Raw genomic sequence first — 23228 nt, 5'->3', positions numbered from 1 at the left:
TTTTTATCATTCGGGTTTTCCTTTTGGCACGCAGAGAAACTTGAAATTCAGAGCAGCTTTGCAGGGAGTCCTCAGCTTACGACCACAATGGAGCTCAAAAGTTCTGTTGCTAAGTGAGGCAGCTGTTAAGTGGCTATTTGCCCCATTTCACAACCTTTCTGTCCACGGTTCAACGCATCCCTTCAGTTGTTAAGCTAGTGACACGGTTGTTAGGTGAATCTGGCTTCCCCACTGATTTTGCTTGTCAGAAGGTCACAAAGGGAGGTCATGGGACATTGCAGCCATCATAAATACAAGTCAGTGGCCAACCGTCCAAATTTTGATCACGTGACCGTAAGGATAATAAACTCGAAAAATGATCCCAAGCCCCTCTTTTCAGTGCCATTGTAACTTTGGCCACTAAACAAACCATTGTAAATCAAGGACTACCTCTACTTTTGTCTAAAGTAAATCTACACTTTAAAAAGGGGTTCAGAGGAAGGATGACTTGCTAATTTACTCCTTCCTGCTCTTTCTTTCTCTCAGTATTTTTCCTCAAGAGAAACGTGGCCGAGAACCGCATCGGAAAGCTTTCCCGTGGTGGTTTTCCTCAAATAGAAAGAAATACTTCGTGCTAATCTTTTTATAAAAACGTCCTTTGGTAGCAGCCAGAAGGAACTTCTCTCCTGTCTTCCTGTTTATCGAATATGTACTATGGAACATGCTGGAGAATATGAAACGCAGCCTGCGCCATCACACATGTACCATGTGGAGAGACAAGTATACAACCAAGGGATCCTGCATGAGCAGCTGCATACGAAGGACAAAACAACTCGATCCCTTCATCAGAAGATAGCACACGCTCTCCGGTAAGACACGAAATCTCGTTAGTTTCATTAAATGGAACGAGCTGGCCATTCTTCAGATGCCATTCAGGTAGTCCTCGACTTACAAATCATTGAGTGTATTGTTTGAAGACACAATATATCAGGGCTTCGGCAGTTACCCCATTTAAATCATGAGTCTCGAGCCGAACTTCCAAAATTTAAAAGATTTATTAGGAGTAAACATGCCGGCACTGCCTGGGTGTAGCCGACTCTGAGACACATCATTCATTGTCACCCTTGACCCTGGTTTTCTCCCCACCCCCTGGGTGTATTGTAATTCAGATTCTCCAATGGGACACATCCATAGCCAAGAGTCATCAATCATACTCTCCAGTTAGAATTTTGTACGGCAGAAACTTCGGTCACCTAGTTACTATCTTTGAAAACATTTATGGAATGCAGTTTTGGTTTGCAAGCTGTTCCACTGCTCCCCCCTCCCTTTCTGTTGGCAACCCTAAAAAAGACCATAGAAATATTTTATAAGTTGACACAATAGCTCTGGGGTGGAAAAAGTGATTTATGACTGTTTTTCACACTTACAACCGTTGCATCCCCATATCAGGTGATCAAAATTCAGCCGCTTGTCAACAGATTCATATTTATTATTATTTTTTTAATAAAAGTTTTATTTAAGTTTTCACAAAACATACAAATACAAATAAAATAGCTTTTTTTGAGAACAGCGTGGCCCCGGGTTATCACTTCTCCAAACAGACATAAACTCAATACATATTTATTTTATACATTCTAATCAATATCTTATAACTATTTTCACAATTTTTTCAATAGCTTTTCCCTTTCTTTACTTTCTATAGCCTTATTTTAAATTATCTCATTCCTTTCTTAATTCAATTACATATCTTTTTCTAATTTTTAAAATCTTTCTAATAAATGTTTTTATGCTTTCGTCTGTCCTGTTTACAATTTCATATTATCTTTCCACATAAAACAAATTTTCCCCTGTAATTACTAGACTGGAGTGTAACACTTTTGTATCTTTTTTCAAATCTTATTTAAAAATTTAAGTTACATCTTTACAGTTATAACATTCATTTTCTAACCTATTTTATAACACGTACCTATTTTCAATCGAATTCTGCTTGGTACATTCCCTTAAAATACACACTAAATTCTTAAAAGAAAAAAGTATATATGTATATATATCTGTTTTCTGAGGTTCTCGCGGGTATTTGTATGTGGATCTTTGGTTATTCGGGTTTTCTCCCACGTAAGATTGGAAGTATCTAGGCAACGTTTCGATGAAGTCTCATTCATCATCTTCAGGCTTCTGTCTTCAGCTCTGTGCTTCTCAGAGTGATGTGAGTTTGCAGCTGCTTCTTCCTTTTAACTGCTAGTGGGGGTGTGACTTGATCAAGTCACACCCCACTAGCAGTTAAAAGGAAGAAGCAGCTGCAAACTCACATCACTCTGAGAAGCACAGAGCTGAAGACAGAAGCCTGAAGATGATGAATGAGACTTCATCGAAACGCTGCTCAGATACTTCCAATCTTACGCGGGAGAAAACCCGAATAACCAAAGATCCGTATATATATCTGTGTATATATGTATAACAATAGTAAATGGAATTATTATTCTATTCAAGTACAGCTCTGCCATTAATATTAATAACAATCTTTTACATTTCTGTTTCATTTAACAAACATTACCTAGTAATATCAGTTGTCTTTCACTTTAATCATCTATATTTCATATTTTACTTATTACTGTCTAATAAACAATAGTTATTAACAGTAGTCAATAAAGTTATTATTCTTATTCAAGTTCATCTTGTTCATCTTCCATGTTTCTTTTCAGTTTTTTTTAAACGTTCTTTTTAAATCATTGAGAGCCTTATTCTCTTTACAAACAAATATTCCACTACACATCAATAGAAATTTTTTTCTATCACTTTAATCATCTAACATATTTTCTAACCCTTTTCTATTTCTAATATAACCATTGTCTCTGTGTCTTTTAGATAGGTTTATACCATTCATTCTTGTATGTTTTTCCTGTACCTCTATATCTTGTTTCAGTCTTTTGTAGCTTCTTTTCCTTTCCCTCTTCCCTCTCTTCTTCTCCCTCCCCTTTTTATTCCCTTTTCTATCTGATTCTCCCTTCTGTGATCCTCCCTTCTGCTTTTTCCTGATATTATGATTACTTTTCAAATTACTCTTTTTTTTGGTTGTTGCTTCATTGCTTAAGTTTTTAACTCCCTTTCCCTTTTTTACCCCGCTTAAAATTGCTTGGTCATTAAAGATGGCTTCTTCGTTGTCCCGCCCTTCTTGTTCTTCCAGCGTTTCTTGTTGTTTTTCATAGTTCAAGACCTCCATTTCTAAAAATTGAAATACGAAGCCAAAAGATCGTCTTCTTGTGCTTCTTCTTTTTGTTCTTTAAGTCTCATTTTTAACTCTTCAAGGAGTGATGCCATTTTAAAAAAATTTAAACAACCCCCCAGTTGATTTTATTTTATTTCATTAGGATCCTCCATCCAAAGTTCCAGGAATCATCCAATAATCCAAAACTGTTTCTTGCTTCTTTTCTCACTTTCTCTTTCCAGGGTCTTTGTTATCTTATAACAAAGTTTCAGCTACAATGTATCTTTTGCAAGCCTTGTGAAAATTCTACTATCAATTATTTTTTTTAAAGTTCCAGGTGGTTTCTTCCATTTTCCAGATTCCACCCTCTTTTTCCTTTTTCCCTCCGCTGCTTTCTTTCTTTTTTAAAGAAAGTTTTTAAATTATCCAAGAATCTTTATCCCTTTGACATTTTATTTTCAGCTAGAAATAGCCTATTATTGTCAAAGTGGATTAGTATCAATTTCTTATTCAAATCTCTTCTTCTTAATGTTCCTAGTCAGTTAAAACGATCAATGTTAGAGGAAAAAAAGCCAATTCCGTTTCCTTTCTCTTTCACAGCTTAAAATCTTTTTTAGGAATAGTATTAGTCTTTAAAATTCAGGTTCCAGGTACCTTAAATAGATGTTCTCCATTCAACCCGGTCAGTCAAACTTTCTCCTTTAAACTTCCTCCTGCACAATCTTGTCTGGTCGGGTTCTTCTTTGAGGTGGCCATTTCTGACCACTGCTGCAAACGCCTTTGGGAAAGGGAGTAATGGCCAGCCAAGGAGGAGAGATGCGGCTCTCCTCAATCCCGCTGACGGCTCCCCCTTCTTCACCACCTCTACGGGGTGGCTTCAGCCCCGAATCCGGGCGGCTCGGGGTGCTCCAGCGGTGAGCACGAATCAAAACTGCGGACGATCGTGATTTGGGTCCATCGCCAAAGAAGCCCAAACCGGAAGTCAACAGACTCATATTTATGACGGTTGCAATATCTCAGGGTCATGCACTCACTTTCCCCAAGTCCAATAGGGCAGGCAGAGTCACTTAACAACCATATGGTCCATTTAATACCTGCAGGGATTTGCTGTACTTGTGGCAAGAAAGATCATAAAATGGCTCACAGCTCAATGTAACAACTGCTATTCTTAGCGGTGGAAGTTTGGGCTCAATTGTGATTGTAAGTCAAGGACTATCTATACCCGTGATGGCGAACCTATGGCACGTGTACCACATGTGGCACACACAGCCATTTGTGCTGGCACGCGAGTTACAGGCAAACTTACCTCACTGCGCATGTTCGCACCTCAAGGTGGGTTTGAGGCTTTTTTCGGCCTCCCAAAGGCTTGAGAAAAGCTTTTGCAGGCCAAAAACTAGCCCCGTTTCATCACTTCCTGTTTTTCCGAAAATACCGGAAGTGACAAAACGGGCCCAGTTTTCAGCCTGCAAAGTCTGCAGAAGCCTTCCTCAAGCCTCTGGGAGGCCAAAAAAGGCTTCAAACCCACCGAAAATCAACTGTGAGGCGCAGTGCAGATAAGGGAGTGGGGGTGGGGGGAATTATGCGCATTGCCTTTGGGTGCTGGCAAGTGAGCACGAGCATGCAAGCATGTGCACAATTTTTGGCACAGGAGCCCAAAAAGGTTAGCCACCACTGATCTATACTAATATATTTTAACTGTAATCCGGAAATTGTAATTTTGCTTTCAAGCAGGTGTAAATATGGCCGTTATTTCATTGGATTTACCCCTTGGTTCATGTGCCTAGTTTCTTTTATAAATGCCATAGTTAGCTTACTCAAAACATTATACAGGCAGTCCTCGACTTATAACAGTTTGTTTAGTGACCATTTAAAGTTACAATGGCACTGAAAAAAGTCACTTAGGACCGTTTTTCCACCCTTGTGACCGTTGCAGCATCCCCATGGTCACAGGAGTTGCATTTGGATGCTTGACAGCTGCCTCACATTTATGACAGTCTCAGTGTCCCTGGGATCACATGATCCCCTTTGGCAGTCTTCTGACAAGCAGAAGTCAATGGGGAAGGCCAGATTCACTTAACAACTGTATTACTCATTTAACAACTGCAGGGATTTCATTTAAACAAACATGGCAGGAAAAATTGTAAAACTCCCTTCACAGATTTCTCACTCAGCGGCATAAATGTTGGGCTCAGTGGTGGTCGTAATTCAAGGACTACCTGTTGTCAGGATTCCAATCGCTCTAATTAAAATCATGATTCTCAAGCCAAACCTCAACATACTTCAAAAGATCTATTAGAGGCGATGTGATGACCCAGGGAGTGGCACAAAAGCAACAAAGTCACAAAAGTCCCTTTAATACCTCCAACTTGGCCCCCAATGTCCGGTTATCATTGGCTGGAGAAAACACTCTCCCAAGAATAGTCTTTAAAAGGAAGAAATTCAGTCCGAACCCAAAATACCTATAAATTATAAATAAAACCCAACACAAACCACGCTGCAGCAATTAACAAGACAAGGCAGGATAAGGAATTGCAGACTTCCAAAAGATAACGAAACACACAGTTGGATGACACCAGAACCCGGATATGCCTCGACAAACAAACATAATGCACGCTTTGCTTCCAGCAACTTTGCTGTGCATAGTTTGCCTTTTTAAACAGTTTTCCCAGCTGCAGCTAATGAAGGAGATCAGGGCCCTTTTCTCCCCCATAACCTCTGTAACTCACGTTGCTCCCTTCTCCGTTCCTCCCTGTGTGTCCTAGGATGAAGATGGAGTGGCCCTGGGTCTTCCTCTGAATGCCCAGCTGGACTGTGCCCTTCCCCAGTTTCTTCCAAAGCTCGACCTTCCCCTCAGAATCAGATTCCAACAGGGACATGACAGGCAACATACCAGCACCGCCCTGTATGAAGCCAACTCTGATATACATAATTTACAGTCCCCTGTGACTTGTTTCCCCCCTCCCCCTTGGGTGTGTCATAAACCAGATTCTCCAATTGAGCACGTTCACGGGCTTGGTGTCCTCATTCACGTTCTCCAATTAATTATATTTGCGGGGGGAAAAGCTCTGGTATTTTGTTTACAATCTTTTAAAGATAAGAGTTGGAATGTACTTTCGCTTTGCTGCACTGCTCTTCCAGATTTCCTTCCTCCCCCCCTTATGAGTTGACACCTGTATCTGTGGTAGGGGCAAATGTATTTTCTACAACTAATGTTTATTTTGGCCCGAGGCATCTTCTTTGTGTCTTTTGACTGACGACTTTTTTTTTGCTTTGGATGCTTTCAGCTGTTCTTCCAAGAAAGCCAAATCAGTTCTCTATAGCTTTTTCCCGATTTTAACATGGCTTCCTCAATATCCTGTGAAAGAATATTTGATGGGAGACTTGATCTCCGGGATCAGCACGGGGGTCATGCAGCTACCTCAAGGTTAGTAGAGTTTTAACTTTGAAAAACAAAACCGTCTGTATCCTAAATCAGGAGTGTCAAAACGCAAAGCCCAGCGGCTGGATCTGGCCTGTGGTGGCCACCCTAGAAATAGTGAAGGACCGGTCCGCGATGCCTCTGCCAGTGAAAATTGAGCTTTGCTGGCAGAGGGTTGCAGGAAGCTGTCCCAGCTGAAAACAGAGCTTGTGAGGGCCGGGTGTGGGCACCCCAAGCTCTGTTTTCGTTGGCAGAGGATTGCAGGAGGCCGTCCCAGCCGGAAACGGAGCTCAGGAGGGCCAGGCTCTGACCTCCATTTTTGTTGGCAGAGAGTTGCGGGAAGCCGTCCCAGCTGAAAACAGAGCTCGCAATGACTAGGCCCCGAGATACGTTTTTGTTGGCAGAGAGTTGCATGGGGCCATCCCAGCTGGAAACGGAGCTCAGGAGGGCCGGGCATGGCCCCCGAGCTCCATTTTTGCTGGCAGAGGGTTGCAGGAGGCCGTCCCAGCCGAAAATGGAGCTCACAAGGGCCAGGTATGGCTCTCCTGAGCTCTGTTTTTGCTGACAGAGTTTCAGGAGGTGGTCCCATCTGAAAACAGAGCTTAGGAGCCCATTTTCGCTGGCAGAGGACTCGGGCCACCACAGGTGCCCCCCAACCCAAGTGACATCATGCTGGCCATGCCCCCTGGCCACACTTCCCTGCCGAAATCGATCACAAACCTGATGCAGCCCTCAATGAAATGGGATTTGACACCCCTGTCCTAATTTGGGGGGGGCGTGACTTGCTGCTGATTTTCTTTACTAATTTGCCGGGTTACAATTCCCTGATTAACCAAAATTTCTGACTGGGGTTAAATAGGAAGCCTAGTCCGACAGATTTCTCACTTTTATTTAAGCAACAGTGTACACATTATCTACAGTACAGGTAGTCCTCAGCTTACGACCACCACGGGCCCCCAAAATTTCTGTTGCTAAGTGAGAAATTTGTTAAGTGAGTTTTACCCCGTTTCATCGGCCTTTCTTGCCACCATTGTTAAGTGAATCACTGCAGTTAATTTAATAACCCAGTTGTGAAGGGAATCTGTGAGAAGGTCGCCAGAGAGGGATCACATGAACCCCCCCTCCGGGACACAGCAACCGCCATAAATCTGAGTCGGCTGGAGGGGCGGAGCTGGCATCGCGACGATACGGCGTGCAATCTTGGAGGTCTGAGATCGCTGCCGATATCTTTGCTCCTGGACGGTCCAATCGGATCTAAACCGTCCCGAAGAGACGGTGAAGGTGAAGAGCGCATCCTGTCGATCCCAGGGATACCGCAAAATCCCTGGTAGATCCAGGAGAAGCTCTTTTTGCCAGCGGCAAAGAGGCAGCCATTAAAGCTGCTGAAGTTGGGACAGCTCCGAAACGAAAGAGAGCAGAAAGAGAAAGTGTGCCGGTTTGGTGAGAACTTTTTCTTTATTCTAAGATTTGAAAGGACACCCTAAGGAAAAGAAATAATCTGTAAAAGTTTTGACAGAAGTGACTAAGCGCCGATTTTAGAAAGGAATGTCAAAGTAATATTTATTTATTTTTTTCTCATTGCTGGATTTTCTATACATGATCTTATATTTTGAAACTGGACTGGTTTTTTTCTCTTCTTTCATCTCTTCTTTTTCTCCTTTTTGATTTTATAATATTTTAGGCTAGAGACTCCCTTTTAGTTATTTTTTTTAAACATCTTTTTCTTTTTTTAATTAATTCTTATTATATTTTGCTTGGAAAAGGAGGAGGAAAGTGAAAGCAAATGAAACTTTGTAACACTGCCAACTAGAGGCTTGGAAATATTCTATTTCTCTTTTGACCAGACAAAGCTGAGAAAGAACTGAGACTTCTTTTCAAGGACATTGCTATTTGATAAGATAGAGGGAAGAGCATGGGAGAGTATTATTGCAGGTGCTCTTCTGGGTTTCTATCAACAGCTGGAGTCTGGTGTTGAAGCTTATAGGAAAAGAAAAGGTGATAAGTCTCTGGAGAAGACAGTTATAATAAGAGCCTTGGATAATTAAACAAAGTGCAGTGTGCTCTTTTGATTTTTTCTAAGCTGCGCTACCCCTCCTCATCAGTTTACTTTTTGTAATAGCTATTTGGATTTTTGGCTCTTTGGAACTTGTCTTTGTTTTTGTTTTTCTTGTCTTTGGAAGTTAAATTTCTACGCTTGCTTTTTATTTTAAAGGAAAAGCTTTAGTATTAATGATTCCCTTCCTTTTCTTTTTAAGGGAGTAGCCTTTTTTCCCCTCTCTCCCTTCCTGGTATTTTTGTCTTTCCATCTACCTTCCATATTGGTTTTTTTTTAAAAAAATATCTTTCTGGCCTTCTTTTTTTTCCCTTATGCATCCTTTTATATTTGAGACCTCTTAATTGGATTAAGGTGTTGAAGAACTTGTAGAATTTTTCCTTTCTTTTTTTAGCTTTTTATTCTTCACTTTTCCGCCTTTTTTAAGATTTTACAACTTTTTCTTTTTTGTGCATGTTTATGGTCTTTTCCTTCATTTTTGAATTTTTACTGTTATCTAACCAATCGATTGGATTAAAGTATACAAGAACCTGAAGAAATTTTTTTTCTTTTTTTATTATTCTTACTATTTGGCTTCTTTTTTCCTACTATTTTTATTTGGAACTGCAATTGGTTATTTCACAATTGGATTAAGGTCTAGAAGAACCTGAAAATTTTGAATTGCTCGAAATGAGTAGGAAATTAACAGCTCCTGGTTCCTCAACTTCTACTTCTTCCTCTCCACCATCTGGAGGACAACGTTCAATACAGACAATGTTAAGGCAAGAAAAAGAGCAAGAAAAAGTGACCCTGCAGATGATTATGCAAGCTGGCTGGGGAATTCTGGGAGTTGAAGTCCGTCTGGCTTAAAGTGGCCAAGGTTCAAGACTCCTGGTCATAACAATTATTCTTCATCAATCGGTTATTCTAATAATTTGGTAGGGAATCTTTATGTGCATCTCTCTTATTTTTATTTTTATTTTTTCTTCCATGTTTCCCTCAGGGTTGGCGTATGCGTCACTGGCTGCCGTTCCTCCAGTGTTTGGCCTGTATTCTTCGTTTTATCCCGTCTTTCTGTATACGTTTTTTGGAACTTCCAGACATATATCAATAGGTATTCATTAAAATTCGATGCTTTTTTGTAGTTTAGATCAGAGTTTCTTAACCTCGGCCAAGGTTGAGGTTTCTGGACTTCAACTCCCAGAATGCCCCAGCCAGCCAGGAAGAAAGGCTGGCTGGGGCATTCTGGGAGTTGAAGTCCACACATCTTCAAGTTACTATGGTTGAGAAATACTGGTTTAGATGACTTTTGTTCTTGAAAATATAGTTGTGAAATCCTTTCCATCTTTTTAATGTGGACTACCTTTGTTACTCAAGTCAAAGTTATCAGCATAGGTAGTCCTTGACTTACGACCACAGTTGAGCCTAACATTTCTGTCGCAAAGCGAGACAGCTATGAAATGAAATTTAATTTTAAGCTGTTCTACCTCATTTTATGACCTTTTGTGATGACCCAAAGGGGCATGGCACAAAGGCAACACATCTCGCTTAGCGATGGAAATTCTGGGCTCCATTGTGGTCATAAGTCGACGACTACCTGTAACCCCCCGACTTCTCACACCTCACCCTCTTGCAGGAACTTTTGCTGTCATCAGCCTGATGATTGGCGGTGTGGCAGTGAGAGAAGCCCCTGATGAATTGTTTGAGGTGATGGGCACCAACTCGACCAACGGGACCGATGCCAGAGATGCCATGCGGGTGAAAGTAGCCGTGGCGGTCACCTTGCTGTCAGGTATCATACAGGTAAGGGTGTGTGTGCGACAGCTGGATCCAGAAGCAGAGTTTAGCTCCTGCTTTCCGCTAAGTCAAAATCAGATTTTCCCTTTTTTTGCAATTCAAGATCAGGCTGAATATCTTCCATCAAGTGTGAGGTACCTTGGGACTCCCTGAACTTGTCGGTTTTCCCTCAGACGTTTCACTGATACTGTAACCTAGTTTGATAATGAAACATCTGCAAGAAAATGACCAGGCTTAGAGAGCGCCAGGGACCTCACGATTCAGCCCCAAGCTGCAAATATTCTCTTTGGTCAAGTCCATCAATGTTTTTGTGATGGTATGAGCGGTGCAGTGGCTTAGAGGTGGAGCTCTCACCTTGCAAACAGAAGGCTGTGAGTTCGATCCTAGGTAGAGGCAGATATTTCTCTCTCCGGGCACAATGAGAATATATCTGCTGCCAACTTCGCATTGGAAACAGGAAGGGCATCCGGCCAGTAAAATCTCAGCTCCATTCAGTTGCCCCAACTCCACCCTGATGCAAGGGATTACGGGGTCATTAAATGACAAAGAATGGTAGGTGGTGTAGAGATGTAGAGTATGGGGTGTAGAGTATGGGAAAGGTGTAGGCCAATTATATTATAGACATTGAAATCTAAGTTAACCTGGCATTTTATGTCAAAAAAAACCCTTAATTTTCCATTTGAATTGGACAGATTTGCTTACGTTACACAATAGACAACATGGAAAAAGTCATAGAGAAGAATAAATATATATATATGCACTGGTGGTCACACTTGGCCTGGACTATCATTAATCAAATATTTTCTTGTACTTCTTGTACTCTGTGACTGAAATGTTCTGCTTATTTTTTTGCAAGGAAATTGTGGGGGGAGGGGGGGGGAAGGGGGAGAAGCAAGCTCCTAGGAATTTGTTTAAAAACCAAAAGTGATGACAGCGACTGTTGCTAGAAAATGGCTTCTCTCCCTATCAGTTGTGTTTAGGACTGCTTCGTTTTGGATTTGTAGCCATTTACCTCACAGAGCCCCTGGTTCGTGGATTCACAACTGCAGCAGCTGTGCACGTGTTCACTTCTCAGATGAAGTATCTGCTTGGGATTAATATCAAACGATTCAGTGGCCCTCTCTCTGTTCTTTATGTAAGTATCTCTGTACATTTCTCCATCTGTCAATATCTGTCTATCTAGCCATTTATCTATCACTCTGTCTGTCTATCTTACACCTTATCTATTCTGTCTCTCCTGTCTGTCTGAATCTCTGTCTGTCTATCTATCTATCTATCTATCTATCTATCTATCTATCTATCTATCTATCTATCTCTACCTACCTATCTCTCGTGCTCTATATCTATCCCTATCTCTATATATCTATCCATTTATTATTATCTATCTAGTCATTTATCGCTATCTATCTAGTCATTTATCGCTATCGCTATCTATCATCTATGTCTGTCTGTCTGTCTATCAACTACTTACCTACCTACCTACCTCTCTATCCATCCATCCATCTATCCATTGTTGTCTGTCTATCTATCTAGTCATTTATCTATTGCTGTCTTATCATCTATATCGCTGTCTGTCTTTCCGTCCATCCATCCATCCATCCATCCTACCTATCAGTTGCAAGAATTGAGTGTGTCATGAAAAGAAGGACTAGGGTAATCAGTTTGAACGGGGTTGGATGAGAAGATGTCCAAGATCCCTTCTATCTCTATTGTCATTTTTACATATAATTCAAGGAGGTGAATTTGTCCAACACACCTTCCTCCTCCTATTTTCCCCACAGCAACAACCCTGTGAGGAAGGTTGAGCGGACAACCCTGGGAGGAGTTGAGGAGGGTTGAGCTGAGAGAGAATGCCTGGCTCAGTTGGTTTTCACGGCTAAGGCAGGACTTGAACTCACAATCTCCTGCTTTCAAGCCTTGTGCCTCAACCACTAGACCAAACTGGCTCTATCTATAATAGGATGCTTCATTTATTAAGCTACTAGCCAATAACCCGGCGTTGCCCGGGTATTTATTTATCCCAATCCTGTATTAGACCGGAAAATCCTGTAGTTGGGACTCACACTGTTGTACTGTCTGTCACGCAGCATCGCAATTCTTCTACTCCTCCACAAACCGTTACCATGGCAGAAGCCATTTTAAGGCACCCCCCTCCCCCGGTGGGGTGTTAGGGGTGTCTTACCCCCACAGTATTTGTCATCTGTGTACCAGGTTTGGTTGAAATTGCTCGAGGCATTCCAGAGTTATATAATAATAAAATAAATATAAATAAGACATGATAGAAAGATTCCTAGCCAATGGGACTTGAAAAGATGGGAATAAGCCGGTAGACTTCAGTTGTTTGGCCCTTGCTTTGGACCACACAATCAATCCAAGGGAATATGGAAGTTGTAGTCATCAGAACTTTTGGAAGATTGTTCCTGTCACAATCCCAGAATAACCCAATTGTTTTCTCAAAACCACAGACCAGTTTCTTCAATGGGTCCCATCCAAAGCATCGGATAGCCCTCATCGTAATCCCGAAGACCTCATGGGTTATCTCTTTTGTCTTGCCTTGCCTTTCAGAGTTTGATTGCGGTCTTCTCCAACATCACCAAAACCAACACGGCCACTTTAGTCGTTGGGCTCATCTGCATCGTCCTTCTACTGAGCGGCAAAGAAATCAATGACCGTTTCAAGAAGAAGTTGGTGGTTCCGATTCCCCTGGAGATCATTGTGGTAGGTCCATGATGGCAAACCTATGGTACGCATGCCACAAGTGACACGCAGAGCCATTTGTGCTAGCAGGGGAGCCGCAGGCAAACTTACCTCACTGCATATGCGCGTGCCTCACCACTGATTTTTTTTTTCCGGCTGGTTTGTGGCCTTTTTCAGCCTCCCAGAGGCTTGGAAAAAGCTTCTGCAAGGCTTTTCAGGGCGAATTATAGGCCCGTTTCATCACTTCCTGTAATATGGGAAGTGATGAAACGGGCCTATAATTCATCCTGAAAAGCCTTGCAGAAGCTTTTTCCAAGCCTCTAGGAGGCCGAAAAAGGCCTCAAACCATCTGAAAAACCAGCTGTGAGGCGCAGTGCAGGTAAGGGGGTGGCGGGAGGGGATTGCACATGCATGCGCAGGGGGTGTGCATTGCATTCTGGGTGCTGGCACACAAGTGTGTGTGCACTGGCGCACACAATTTTTGCCACAGGAGCCCAAAAAGATTAGCCACCACTGTGGTAGGTCCTCAACTATAGCTGAACGCAGAACACTCAGAATGCAGAACATAGGAGAAGAGACTTGGTAGGGACCTTGAAGGCCTTCTAGTCCAACCCCCTGCTTCAGCAGGAGACCCTTAGACCAGTTTGGACAAATAGCTGTCCAATCTCTTCTGAAAAGCCCCCAGTGATGGAGCACCCATAACTTCTGGGCTCTCATCGTTAGGAAAGTTCTCCTTGGTTCTAGTTTGCTTCTCAGCTTGGTTAGAAGATAGAGATTAAAAACAGGGTTCCTTCTCTTTTTCAAATTATAGGATTATAGGAAGCTTGCTTACCGTTATTCGGGATACCGTTTGTAAGTGCTATGTCCTTAGAGCTCGAAGCCTTGTTAGAGACCCCGCACACTCACTTCACAGTCTGTTTCTGTTGCTCCCCTCTGGGAGGGGGTTTCGAAGTATCTATAGCAGGATTACTCAATTCAGTATCAGGCTTTGCTCCTTATGCCATCCGTCCGGTAAACTTGCAAGATTATTATTTTTGCTCCATATACATGTATACATCCGAATTAGACTGTTGTTTCTCTGTGTCATAGAATATATGCAGGTATATGCATAATTTTTGGGGGGGAGAGTCATGTTTATGTAGTGTACATTGGAGGTGGTGACATTTTGAGAGCTGTAATCCCAGGGGAGATGAGTCTGCCTACCAAAATGAGTTGGACCGGCTGCTTTCGTGGTGTGGAGACAATAACTTGGACCTCAACACCAATAAGACCAAGGAGCTTATAGCAGACTATAGAAGGAACAGATCAGACATCCAGCCCTTGCTTATCCATGGAGACCGAGTGGAGCAAGTGGCCAGTTTTAAGTTTCTGGGTGTTACCCTAAAAGAGGACCTGACCTGGGGTACTCACATTGCAGCCCTGGTCCAAAGGGTCCAGCAGAGATTATACCACTGAGGCTTCTCAGTAAACAACAACTGAATGGAAAACTGCTGGTGACCTTCTACCGCTGCACCATAGAGAGTATCTTAACTTACTGCACCTGTGTTCTGGTTTGCCAATTGCACAGGGGCAGATAGGACAGCACTCCAGAGGGTTAACGTCATTGCCCAGAGGATCATGGGTTGCCCTCTCCCCTCTTTGAAAGAGCTTTATAGCTCCTGCTGCCTTAAGAAAGTTCAAAACATTCTCAAAGATCCATCTCATCCTGGGAACCCTTTTTTTAAAATTATTACCATCTGGTAGACGGTACAGGATAATTAAAAACAAGGACAAATAAGCTGAAAAACAGCTTCTATCCCAGGGCAGTAGCTCTGTTGAATTCTACTGTATAGTGCAGTGTTGGTGTGGTGTCAGGGGTTTCCGGTTCAATGTGTGAAGGGTGAAGGATGTGTGTTTGTGTTTATTTTCATGGTCATGATTTGCACTGAAGATGGTGTTTGATTTTGTTGTACGAGGCGCAGTGACAATAAAGTAAACTAAACTAGACTTAAGCAACAAAATTTCATTTTAATGTATGCCGATTGGTGTAAAGTGACAATAAAGTTATTCTATTCTAAGCAAGTCAATTTTTCTTCCAAAATTCTTCCAACTGAACGCCAAACGTTTTGTTTTGTGTATGTTTTAAGGTGGTCATCGGCACTGGAGTTTCAGCAGGAATGAATCTGTCCAAAACTTACGACGTCGATATTGTTGGGAACATTCCCAGTGGGTAAGTGCAAGATATATGGAAGGAGGGGGGAGTATTACCGATAGTTCTTGACTTAAAATACAGTGAAGCCCCAAATTTCCCATTGCGAAGCAAGACAGTTGTTAACGTGAGTTTTGCTCCTTTTTACGACCTATCTTGCCACAGTTGTTAAGTGAATCACTGCAGTGGTTTTAAGTTACTAACATGGTTGTTAAGTGACTCCGGCTTCCCCGTTGACTTGGCTCGACAGACGATCGCAAAAGGGGATCACGTGGCCCCGGGGTGTGTGTGTGACACTGCGACCGTCATAAATATGAACCAGTTGCCAAGCATTCAAATTTTGATCACGTGACCACAGGGATGCTGCAATGGTCGTAAAGGTGAAAACCAGTCACAAGTCACATTGCTCAGTTCTGTAGTGATTTTGAATGGTCACGAAACCAATGGTCGTAAGTCAAGGCCTACCTGTATTCTTGGAGCAGGGCTGTGTCAAACTCGATTTCTTTGAGGGCTGCACCAGGGTGGTGTTTGGAATGGATGTGGCCCGGCCCCAGAGATGGTCCTGAGCCGGTTCTGATCAGTTTCTGGAGAACTGGTAGCGGAAATTTTCTGAGAATCGGCAAATCCCTCCTCTGACTGGCCCTGCCCCCATCTATTCTCCACCTCCCAAATCCCGGCTGATTGGCTGGGTCTTCTTTTGTTGCCCTGCACAGGACAACAGAGCTGGAAAGCAGGCTAGTGGGGTGGGGAAGGAATGGGGATTTTGCAGTAACCTTCCCCTGCCAGGCCCACCAAGCCACGCCCATAGAACCGGTCGTAAAAAATAATAATTTTGAATCCCACCCCTGCTTTACAAGAGTTAGACTTCCTTTGCTGGCCCATCCCTTAAGGTAGAGACAGTTTGATCTCTGGAGCTTACATGTTTCGGTCTGCATTGACCTCAGAATGAAGAAACCTGGCCCACCTCCAGAACCTCAAATGTGAGGATTGTCAATGTGACAACGTCAATGTGAGAACGTCAATGCCATGGCCACAGAGCCATTAGTTTAAAAAAATTAGAATCCCACTACTGGCGTGGCCAGGGGACGTGGTCAGCTCGACGTCACTCGTGTCGGGGCGCCTGTGGGGGCCTGAGCACTTTGCCAGAGAAAACAGGCTCCCGAGCTCCATTTTGAGCTGCAGTGGCCTCCTGCAACCTTCTGCCAGCGAAAATGAAGTTTGGGTGGGCCGTATGAGGCTCCGTGGGCTGGTCCTTCGCTGTTTCCAGGGTGGCCTCACGGGCCAGATCTAAACACCCCACAGGCCGGATCCGGTACCTGGGCCTGAGTTTGACACGCCTGTCTTAGAACCTCCAAATTAACTATTTTTTTCATGCCCCCCCCCGATTGCTACTTACAGGTTAATCCCTCCTCAGATACCTGATATCGGCCTCATCGCGGATGTGTTTGTCGATGCCATCGCTATCGCTCTTGTTGGGTTTTCCATGACCATCTCGATGGCCAAAATCTTCGCTCTGAAGCATGGCTACACGGTGGATGGGAATCAGGTAACACTATCGTAACCTAGTTGGCAACTCAAAAACAAGCATGGGAATGCTTTACGAGTTGACACTAAGTTTTGGCTCCTCGCGGCCTGGATAAAACTCCGTGGTCAATTAAAATGGGCTCCCAACTTACAACTTACTACCATTGGTTTAGTGACCGAAGTTACAGTGGCACTGAAAAAACAATGATTTAGGACTCTAATTTCAAACATACAACTGTTGCAGCATCTCCATGGTCACGGGATAAAAATTCAGATGCTTGGCAACTGGCGTGTATTTACGACAGTTGCAATGTCCTGGGGTCATGGGATCCCCTTTTGTGACCTTCTGACAAGTAAAAGCCAATGGAGAAGCCAGTTTCGCTTAACAACCGTGTTACTAACTCAATATCATCTTATCCTTATCTCCCCTCCCTTCCCTCTCCTCCTCTCTTCTCTCTTCTCACCTCACCTCACTTTAATCTTTTATGTTACATCTTTTATCATCGTTTATCTTATCTTCACCATTTTGAATGGTCACTTGGGAATATTGCCACTACTGAAGATAAGTAAATGTATATAGAATGATCCACAGGAGGTGACAAAAAAGTGGGGGGAGTTAAAGGTCAAGGCCACAGACATGATTGAAATCCTGCTCCAAAAGGTTGTGAGCTCCATCTTGCTTTTTTCACCCCATGGATACCACCAAATGTGGAGGGGGTTTCCAGTTAGAAAATGGGGTGTCACACTTGGCCAAATAAACTGTTCTGCTCTGTTCTGTCCTGTTATTCTATTCTATTCTATTCTATTCTATTCTATTCTATTCTATTCTATTCTATTCTATTCTATTCTATATTTTATTCTATTCTATTCTATTCTTTATTCTATTCCGTTCTAATCTATTATATATTCTGTTCTATTCTATTCTATTCTATTCTATATTTTATTCTATTCCGTTCTAATCTATTCTATATTCTATTCTGTTCTATTCTATATTCTATTCTATATTTTATTCTATTCCGTTCTAATCTATTCTATATTTTGTTCTGTTCTGTTCTATTCTATTCTATTTTCTATTCTATATTTTATTCTATTCTGTTCTAATCTATTCTATATTCTATTCTATTCTATTCTATTCTATATTCTATTCTATATTTTATTCTATTCTATTCTATTCTATTCTATTCTATTCTATATTCTATTCTATATTTTATTCTATTCCGTTCTAATCTATTCTATATTCTATTCTATTTTATTCTATATTCTATTCTATATTCTATTCTATTCTATTCTATATTCTATTCTATATTTTATTCTATTCCGTTCTAATCTATTCTATATTCTATTCTATATTCTACTATATTGTATTCTATATACTAGTCTATTTTGTATTCTATATTCTATTCTAAATTCTATATTTTATTCTATTCTATTCCATTCCATTCTATATTCTACTATGTTCTCTATTCTATTCCATTCCATTCCATTCGGGAAATTAATCTTCGTCCATAGTGCTACATGATTTTCTTTTTCAGTTTTTGTTATGTGTTCTTTTCTCGTCCTTTCTATGTTATCCCAGGAACTCATCGCATTAGGCATCTGCAATTCCACCGGATCCTTTTTCCAGACATTTGCTATCACCTGCTCGATGTCTCGGAGCCTTGTTCAGGAAGGCACCGGAGGGAAGACACAGGTGTGCAAAATACCTTACTTTTATAGGACATCTTTCCCTTTGGTTAAAGAGAGGTCTCCTAATGTGGCGTCCACCCAATATAGAGAGTTACATTCAGATGCTTGACAACTTGATTCATGTTTATGACGGTTGCAGTGTGATTTATGCAGACATGTGATTTCCCCCTTCTCAATGTCAATGGGGAAGCCAGATTCACTTAATAACCGTGTTGCTAACTTGACAACTGTGGTGATTTACCTAACAGCAGTGGTCAGAAAGTTCATAAAACGAGGCTGATATCAACAGCCTTCTTGTGTAGCCATGGAAATTTTGGGCTCAATTGTGCCCGTAAGTCGAGGACTACCCGTACACGGGATTAATACTGAAAATTATCAGATTTATCATCTGACGAGCTGAATCATTCTAGATCTTATTCTTACTAAAACGTTTGATTTTTGTTCAGATTGCAGGAACTCTGTCTTCAATCATGGTTTTCCTGGTGATCATTGCCATTGGTTATCTCTTTGCACCTTTGCCACAGGTAAGCATCCTCCAGGTGTCTAAATCAGCAGAATTAAAAGTCCTGTTGTACAGATCATAATACTTATCCATTGTATGAGGTGCAATGACAATAAAGTAAACTAAAGTAAAGAGACATGGTGGCACAGTAGTTAGAATGCAGACTAATTCTGCTGACTGCCAGCAGTTCAATTCTGACCAGTTCAAGGTTCAAGTCTAAATACTATTGCTACTCCTTCCTTCCTTCCTTCCTTCCTTCCTTCCTCCTTCCTTCCTTCCTTCCTTCCTTCCTTCCTTCCTTCCTTCCTTCCTTCCTTCCTTCCTTCCTCCCTCCCTCCTTCCCTCCCTCCCTCCCTCTTTCTCTCTTCTTCCCTTTCTCATTCTCCCTGGTGGCACAGTGGTTAGAATGCAATATTGCAGGCTAATTCTGCCATCAGCCAGGAGTTGGATTCTGATCAGCCTTCCATCCTTCCAAGGTCGATAAAATGAGGACCCTGATTGTTGGGGGCAAAATGCTGACTCTGTAAACCGCTTAGAGAGGGCTGTAAAGCATTATGAAGCGGTATGTAAGCAGGGGTAGGCTTCAAAAATTTTAGCAACAAGTTCTCTGCCTGGTTGTTGGGTGGGCATGGCCTAATTGGCCTCCTGCACCACGAGTGGGGGGGATGTTTTTGCCCTCCACGGGCTCCAGAAACTTTCCTTGAACCTTGGGGGGGGAGTGAAAACGGCCTTCCCCAGGCTCCGGAGGCTTTCTGGAAGCCGGAAACGGGCCCATTTCCGGCCTTCCTAACTTCTGGGAGGCCCGTTTCTCACCCTCCCTGAGTCTCTGTGCACACCCTGCACTTACCTGCATCCAAAATGGGCCACGTGGGGACTCCTGGGAGGGAAAGGGAGGGGTGGGCAGGGCCAGCCAGGAGTGGGATTTGGGGTTCTCCAAACTATGCAGAATCTTAGTTAGGGGCTCTCCCAAACCCCTGACGAACCCCCAGCAGCCCACCCCTGTATATAAGTCTTAAGTGCTATTGCTATCTGTGTCTGTTAAACATAGTTTTCTTAACTGCTTGCATCCTTTTCTCTGGCTGATCTCCATAAACAACACCAGCTTTTTCTAAAGTTCTTTCTGAATACAGGAAGTCCCCAGGCTAAGAATGCCTCAGTTACAGAAGACCCATGGTTAAGAACAGAGCCTATTGTACCAAAATTTGAATTAAATACCCAGTAATTCAAGTCCAATTACAGAACGCTACTTATATCACAATACTGTCACAGCTCACATACAAATTTGACTTAAGGAGAGACTTTGAGAACAAAACATGTTGTTCAAGTGGGGATTCCCTGTGTCCTTAATTACAATGAATATATTTTATTCTGTTGCACACATCCGATCCGAGAAAGCACTTGTAATTGACAGATTTAAACTAGTTTGTTAGCAAGCAAGAACAGAACGTTTCAGGCTAACTTTGAAAAAGACAACAAGTAGGAAAGCTGCCATCTAAAGACAGCCAAAAAATATTGCTGGTAATTGTCATAAAAGCATCTCATTCGTTTCTGAGAAACGTGCGCCTGGAAGATCAAAGTTATTTCTGTTTGCATGAAGGCTTTCTCTTATTACGTTTGCAATGTTCTTTTAAAAAGGCATGCATTGCTTATCCAAAATTTTGTTCTTTTTTTTTTTAAAGCATGCATATATAGATAGATGCTGGGATGACCCAAAGGGGCGTGGCACAAAGGCAACACAGTCAGATAATTAGTAGGAGTCCCTTTATTAGCTCCAACTTTGCCCCCAATGTCCTGGTTGCCTTCTGGGCTGGAGAAAAACTCCCAGGAACAGCCTTTGGCTGCAGAGAATCAAGTCCAAAGTGTGGTCAACAAAAACTGTAACTATAAGTCCAATAAAGGCAAAATGAGGTAATTAGTTCTGACAGGGCAAGAGAAGGAATTCCAGATGTGAAGAAGATGGTTGGGAGGATGCCAGGAAAGCAGATAACCAAAGTCAACACAAGATAAACTCACGTTTGTTCCCAACAGACGCTGCACTCAGCTTGCATCTCTTTTAAACTCTCATTCCCAGGTGTGGCTAATGAAGGGAATCAGGGCCCTTTCCTCCCCTGTAAGCCAGACAACCCACATTGCTCTCTCCTCCGTTCCTCCTTGCGTGCCCTAGGATGAAGAGGGGGTGGGCTTGGGTCTTCCTCTGAACTCTCTCTCCCTTGTTGTACCTCTTCCCTGCTCTGCCCAGCCGGACTTTGCCCTTCCCCAGTTTTTTCCACAGCCAACGGAGCCACACTCCCATTCCCTGTCAGCTGTTTGTTTTCCTCCTCAGATTCAGACTCCAACAGGGGCGTGACAGATGCTTAGAATGGGTTTTAAATGAATTCAGAAAAGAAATCATATTATTCTCAAATTATTTTCCTAGACTGTGCTGGCAGCCATTGTCATGGTCAATCTGAAAGGCATGTTCAAACAGTTTGGAGATATTGTCCACTTTTGGAGAACCAGCAAAATCGAACTGGTGAGTGATTCTGTGCCCCTCCGCTTCCTTTCTTCAGCTTTTCACCTCTGCCGGTAGTCCTTGACTTACAACAGTTCACTTTAGTGACCGTTTGAAGTTACAACGGCACTGAAAAAAAGCGACTTAGGGCCATTTTTTTCACACTTACGTTGGCCTTCGCAGCCTTCTCCATGGTCACGTGATGAAAATTCGGCCGCTCGCCAACAGATTCATATTTATGATGGCCACAGTGTCCCGGGGGAGGGTCACGTGGGCCCCTTTTGTGACCTGGCAAGGGGAATCCAGATTCACTCAACAACCGTGTGAGTAATTTAACAAGGGCAGCGTTTCGTTTAGCCACGATGGTAAGAAAGGGGCCGAACCAGGGGCGGGCTGCAGGCGTTCAGGAGAGACCCAGCTAAGATTCTGTGCAGTTCGGAGAACCCCAGGGGTGGGATTCAAATTTTTTAACAACCGGTTCTGTGGGCGTGGCTTAGTTGGTGGGCGTGGCTTGGTGGTCATGTGGGTGGATGTGGCTTGGTGGTCATGTTATTGGCTGGGCGTGGCCAACTCAACATCACTCACATCAAGGCATGCATCTCCTTGCCTGGCCTCTCATGACTGTGGGGATGCTGCAACAGTCATAAGTGTGAAAAATAGTCATAAGTCACTTTTTCAGTGCCATTGTAACTTTGAATGGTCACTCCACACAAGCAAAGTACCAGCAAAGGAGGGGAAAAAAACTCCAGAGAAGTTCCTGAGACAGGAAGTCTAGTCCTGCCAAGAATGTAATAAGGGTTAACGGAGAGGCAGTTTCTGTAAGCAACCCCAGAATGTTTCCTTCCTGCCTTCCTTACAGGATCAGGCCAGTAATTTCTTCTAACAATCGGTTCTCCGAACTGCTTAGAATGTTAACAACTAGTTCTAGCAAATAGGTGTGAACTGGTAGTATCCCACCCCTGGAGAATGCCCAAACCCCACTCCTGGCTGGCCCCGCCCACCCCACCCCTCCCAGGGGGAGGGTGGGCATTCACTAGGGGTGGCCCGTTTTGGATGGAGGTAAGGGGAGGGCGTGCATGGAGGCTCAGGGAGGGCAAAAAACAGGCCTGGAAGTTCGGGAAGGACGGAAATGTGCCCATTTCCAGCTTCCAGAGAGCCTCCGGAGCCCGGGAGAGGCCGTTTTGGCCCTCTCGGAGACTTGAGAAAAGCCTCCTGAACCCGGGGAGGACGAAAGCCGTGGTGCAGGAGGTCAACTCGGCCACGCCCACCATGGTCACGCCCACCCAGCAACCGGGCACAGAACCCTTTGCTAAAAATTTTGAAGCCCTCCTCTGGGCAGAACTCACTTAACAAATGGCTAATGGAATGTGCAGAAATGAGTAAATTGACATTAGCAATTAGAGAGCAAAAAGATAAAGAATATTATAAAATTTGGGATTTATTTTACCAATGGCTGGATAAAAAACAGGGAAATAAAATATATTATAATACAAATATAACATAATAGTAAAGATAAGACAATGTAATGATATGTTATCACTGATTATAATGAAATGAATGATATTATGTACTAGGTTATGTAATAGTTGAGATTTGCTTGAAAAGAATGATGTGAATTTATAATTAAAGTCTAATAAGGTGTTAACAACAATACAGTATAATATGTATAGTTGATATATATATAATGTGAATTGTAATTTAAATGTAAA

At 42.7% G+C, this 23228-nt stretch overlaps 1 protein-coding gene across 2 annotated transcripts in view; it reads left to right on the top strand.

Moving 5' to 3' along the window:
• Nucleotides 1-23228, top strand: part of SLC26A5 (solute carrier family 26 member 5) — a 48122-nt gene that overhangs the window by 8262 nt on the left and 16632 nt on the right. For both annotated transcript variants that reach the window (XM_026677214.2, XM_087967763.1), the window contains exons 2-12: nt 526-848; nt 6469-6608; nt 9638-9748; nt 10271-10437; nt 11402-11566; nt 12997-13149; nt 15255-15337; nt 16715-16862; nt 18417-18530; nt 18973-19050; nt 21445-21540. In XM_026677214.2, the coding sequence (XP_026532999.2) occupies nt 694-848; nt 6469-6608; nt 9638-9748; nt 10271-10437; nt 11402-11566; nt 12997-13149; nt 15255-15337; nt 16715-16862; nt 18417-18530; nt 18973-19050; nt 21445-21540 (1410 nt within the window). In that variant the 5' untranslated portion in view covers nt 526-693. The remainder of the gene's footprint in view (nt 1-525; nt 849-6468; nt 6609-9637; nt 9749-10270; nt 10438-11401; nt 11567-12996; nt 13150-15254; nt 15338-16714; nt 16863-18416; nt 18531-18972; nt 19051-21444; nt 21541-23228) is intronic.

The sequence above is a fragment of the Notechis scutatus genome, chromosome 6 (assembly GCF_049901735.1).
Source record: "Notechis scutatus isolate UNSWTSFEM ecotype Mainland chromosome 6, rNotScu1.2, whole genome shotgun sequence".
Classification (NCBI taxonomy): domain Eukaryota; kingdom Metazoa; phylum Chordata; class Lepidosauria; order Squamata; family Elapidae; genus Notechis; species Notechis scutatus.
This window is presented reverse-complemented; position numbering and strand designations above follow the sequence as displayed.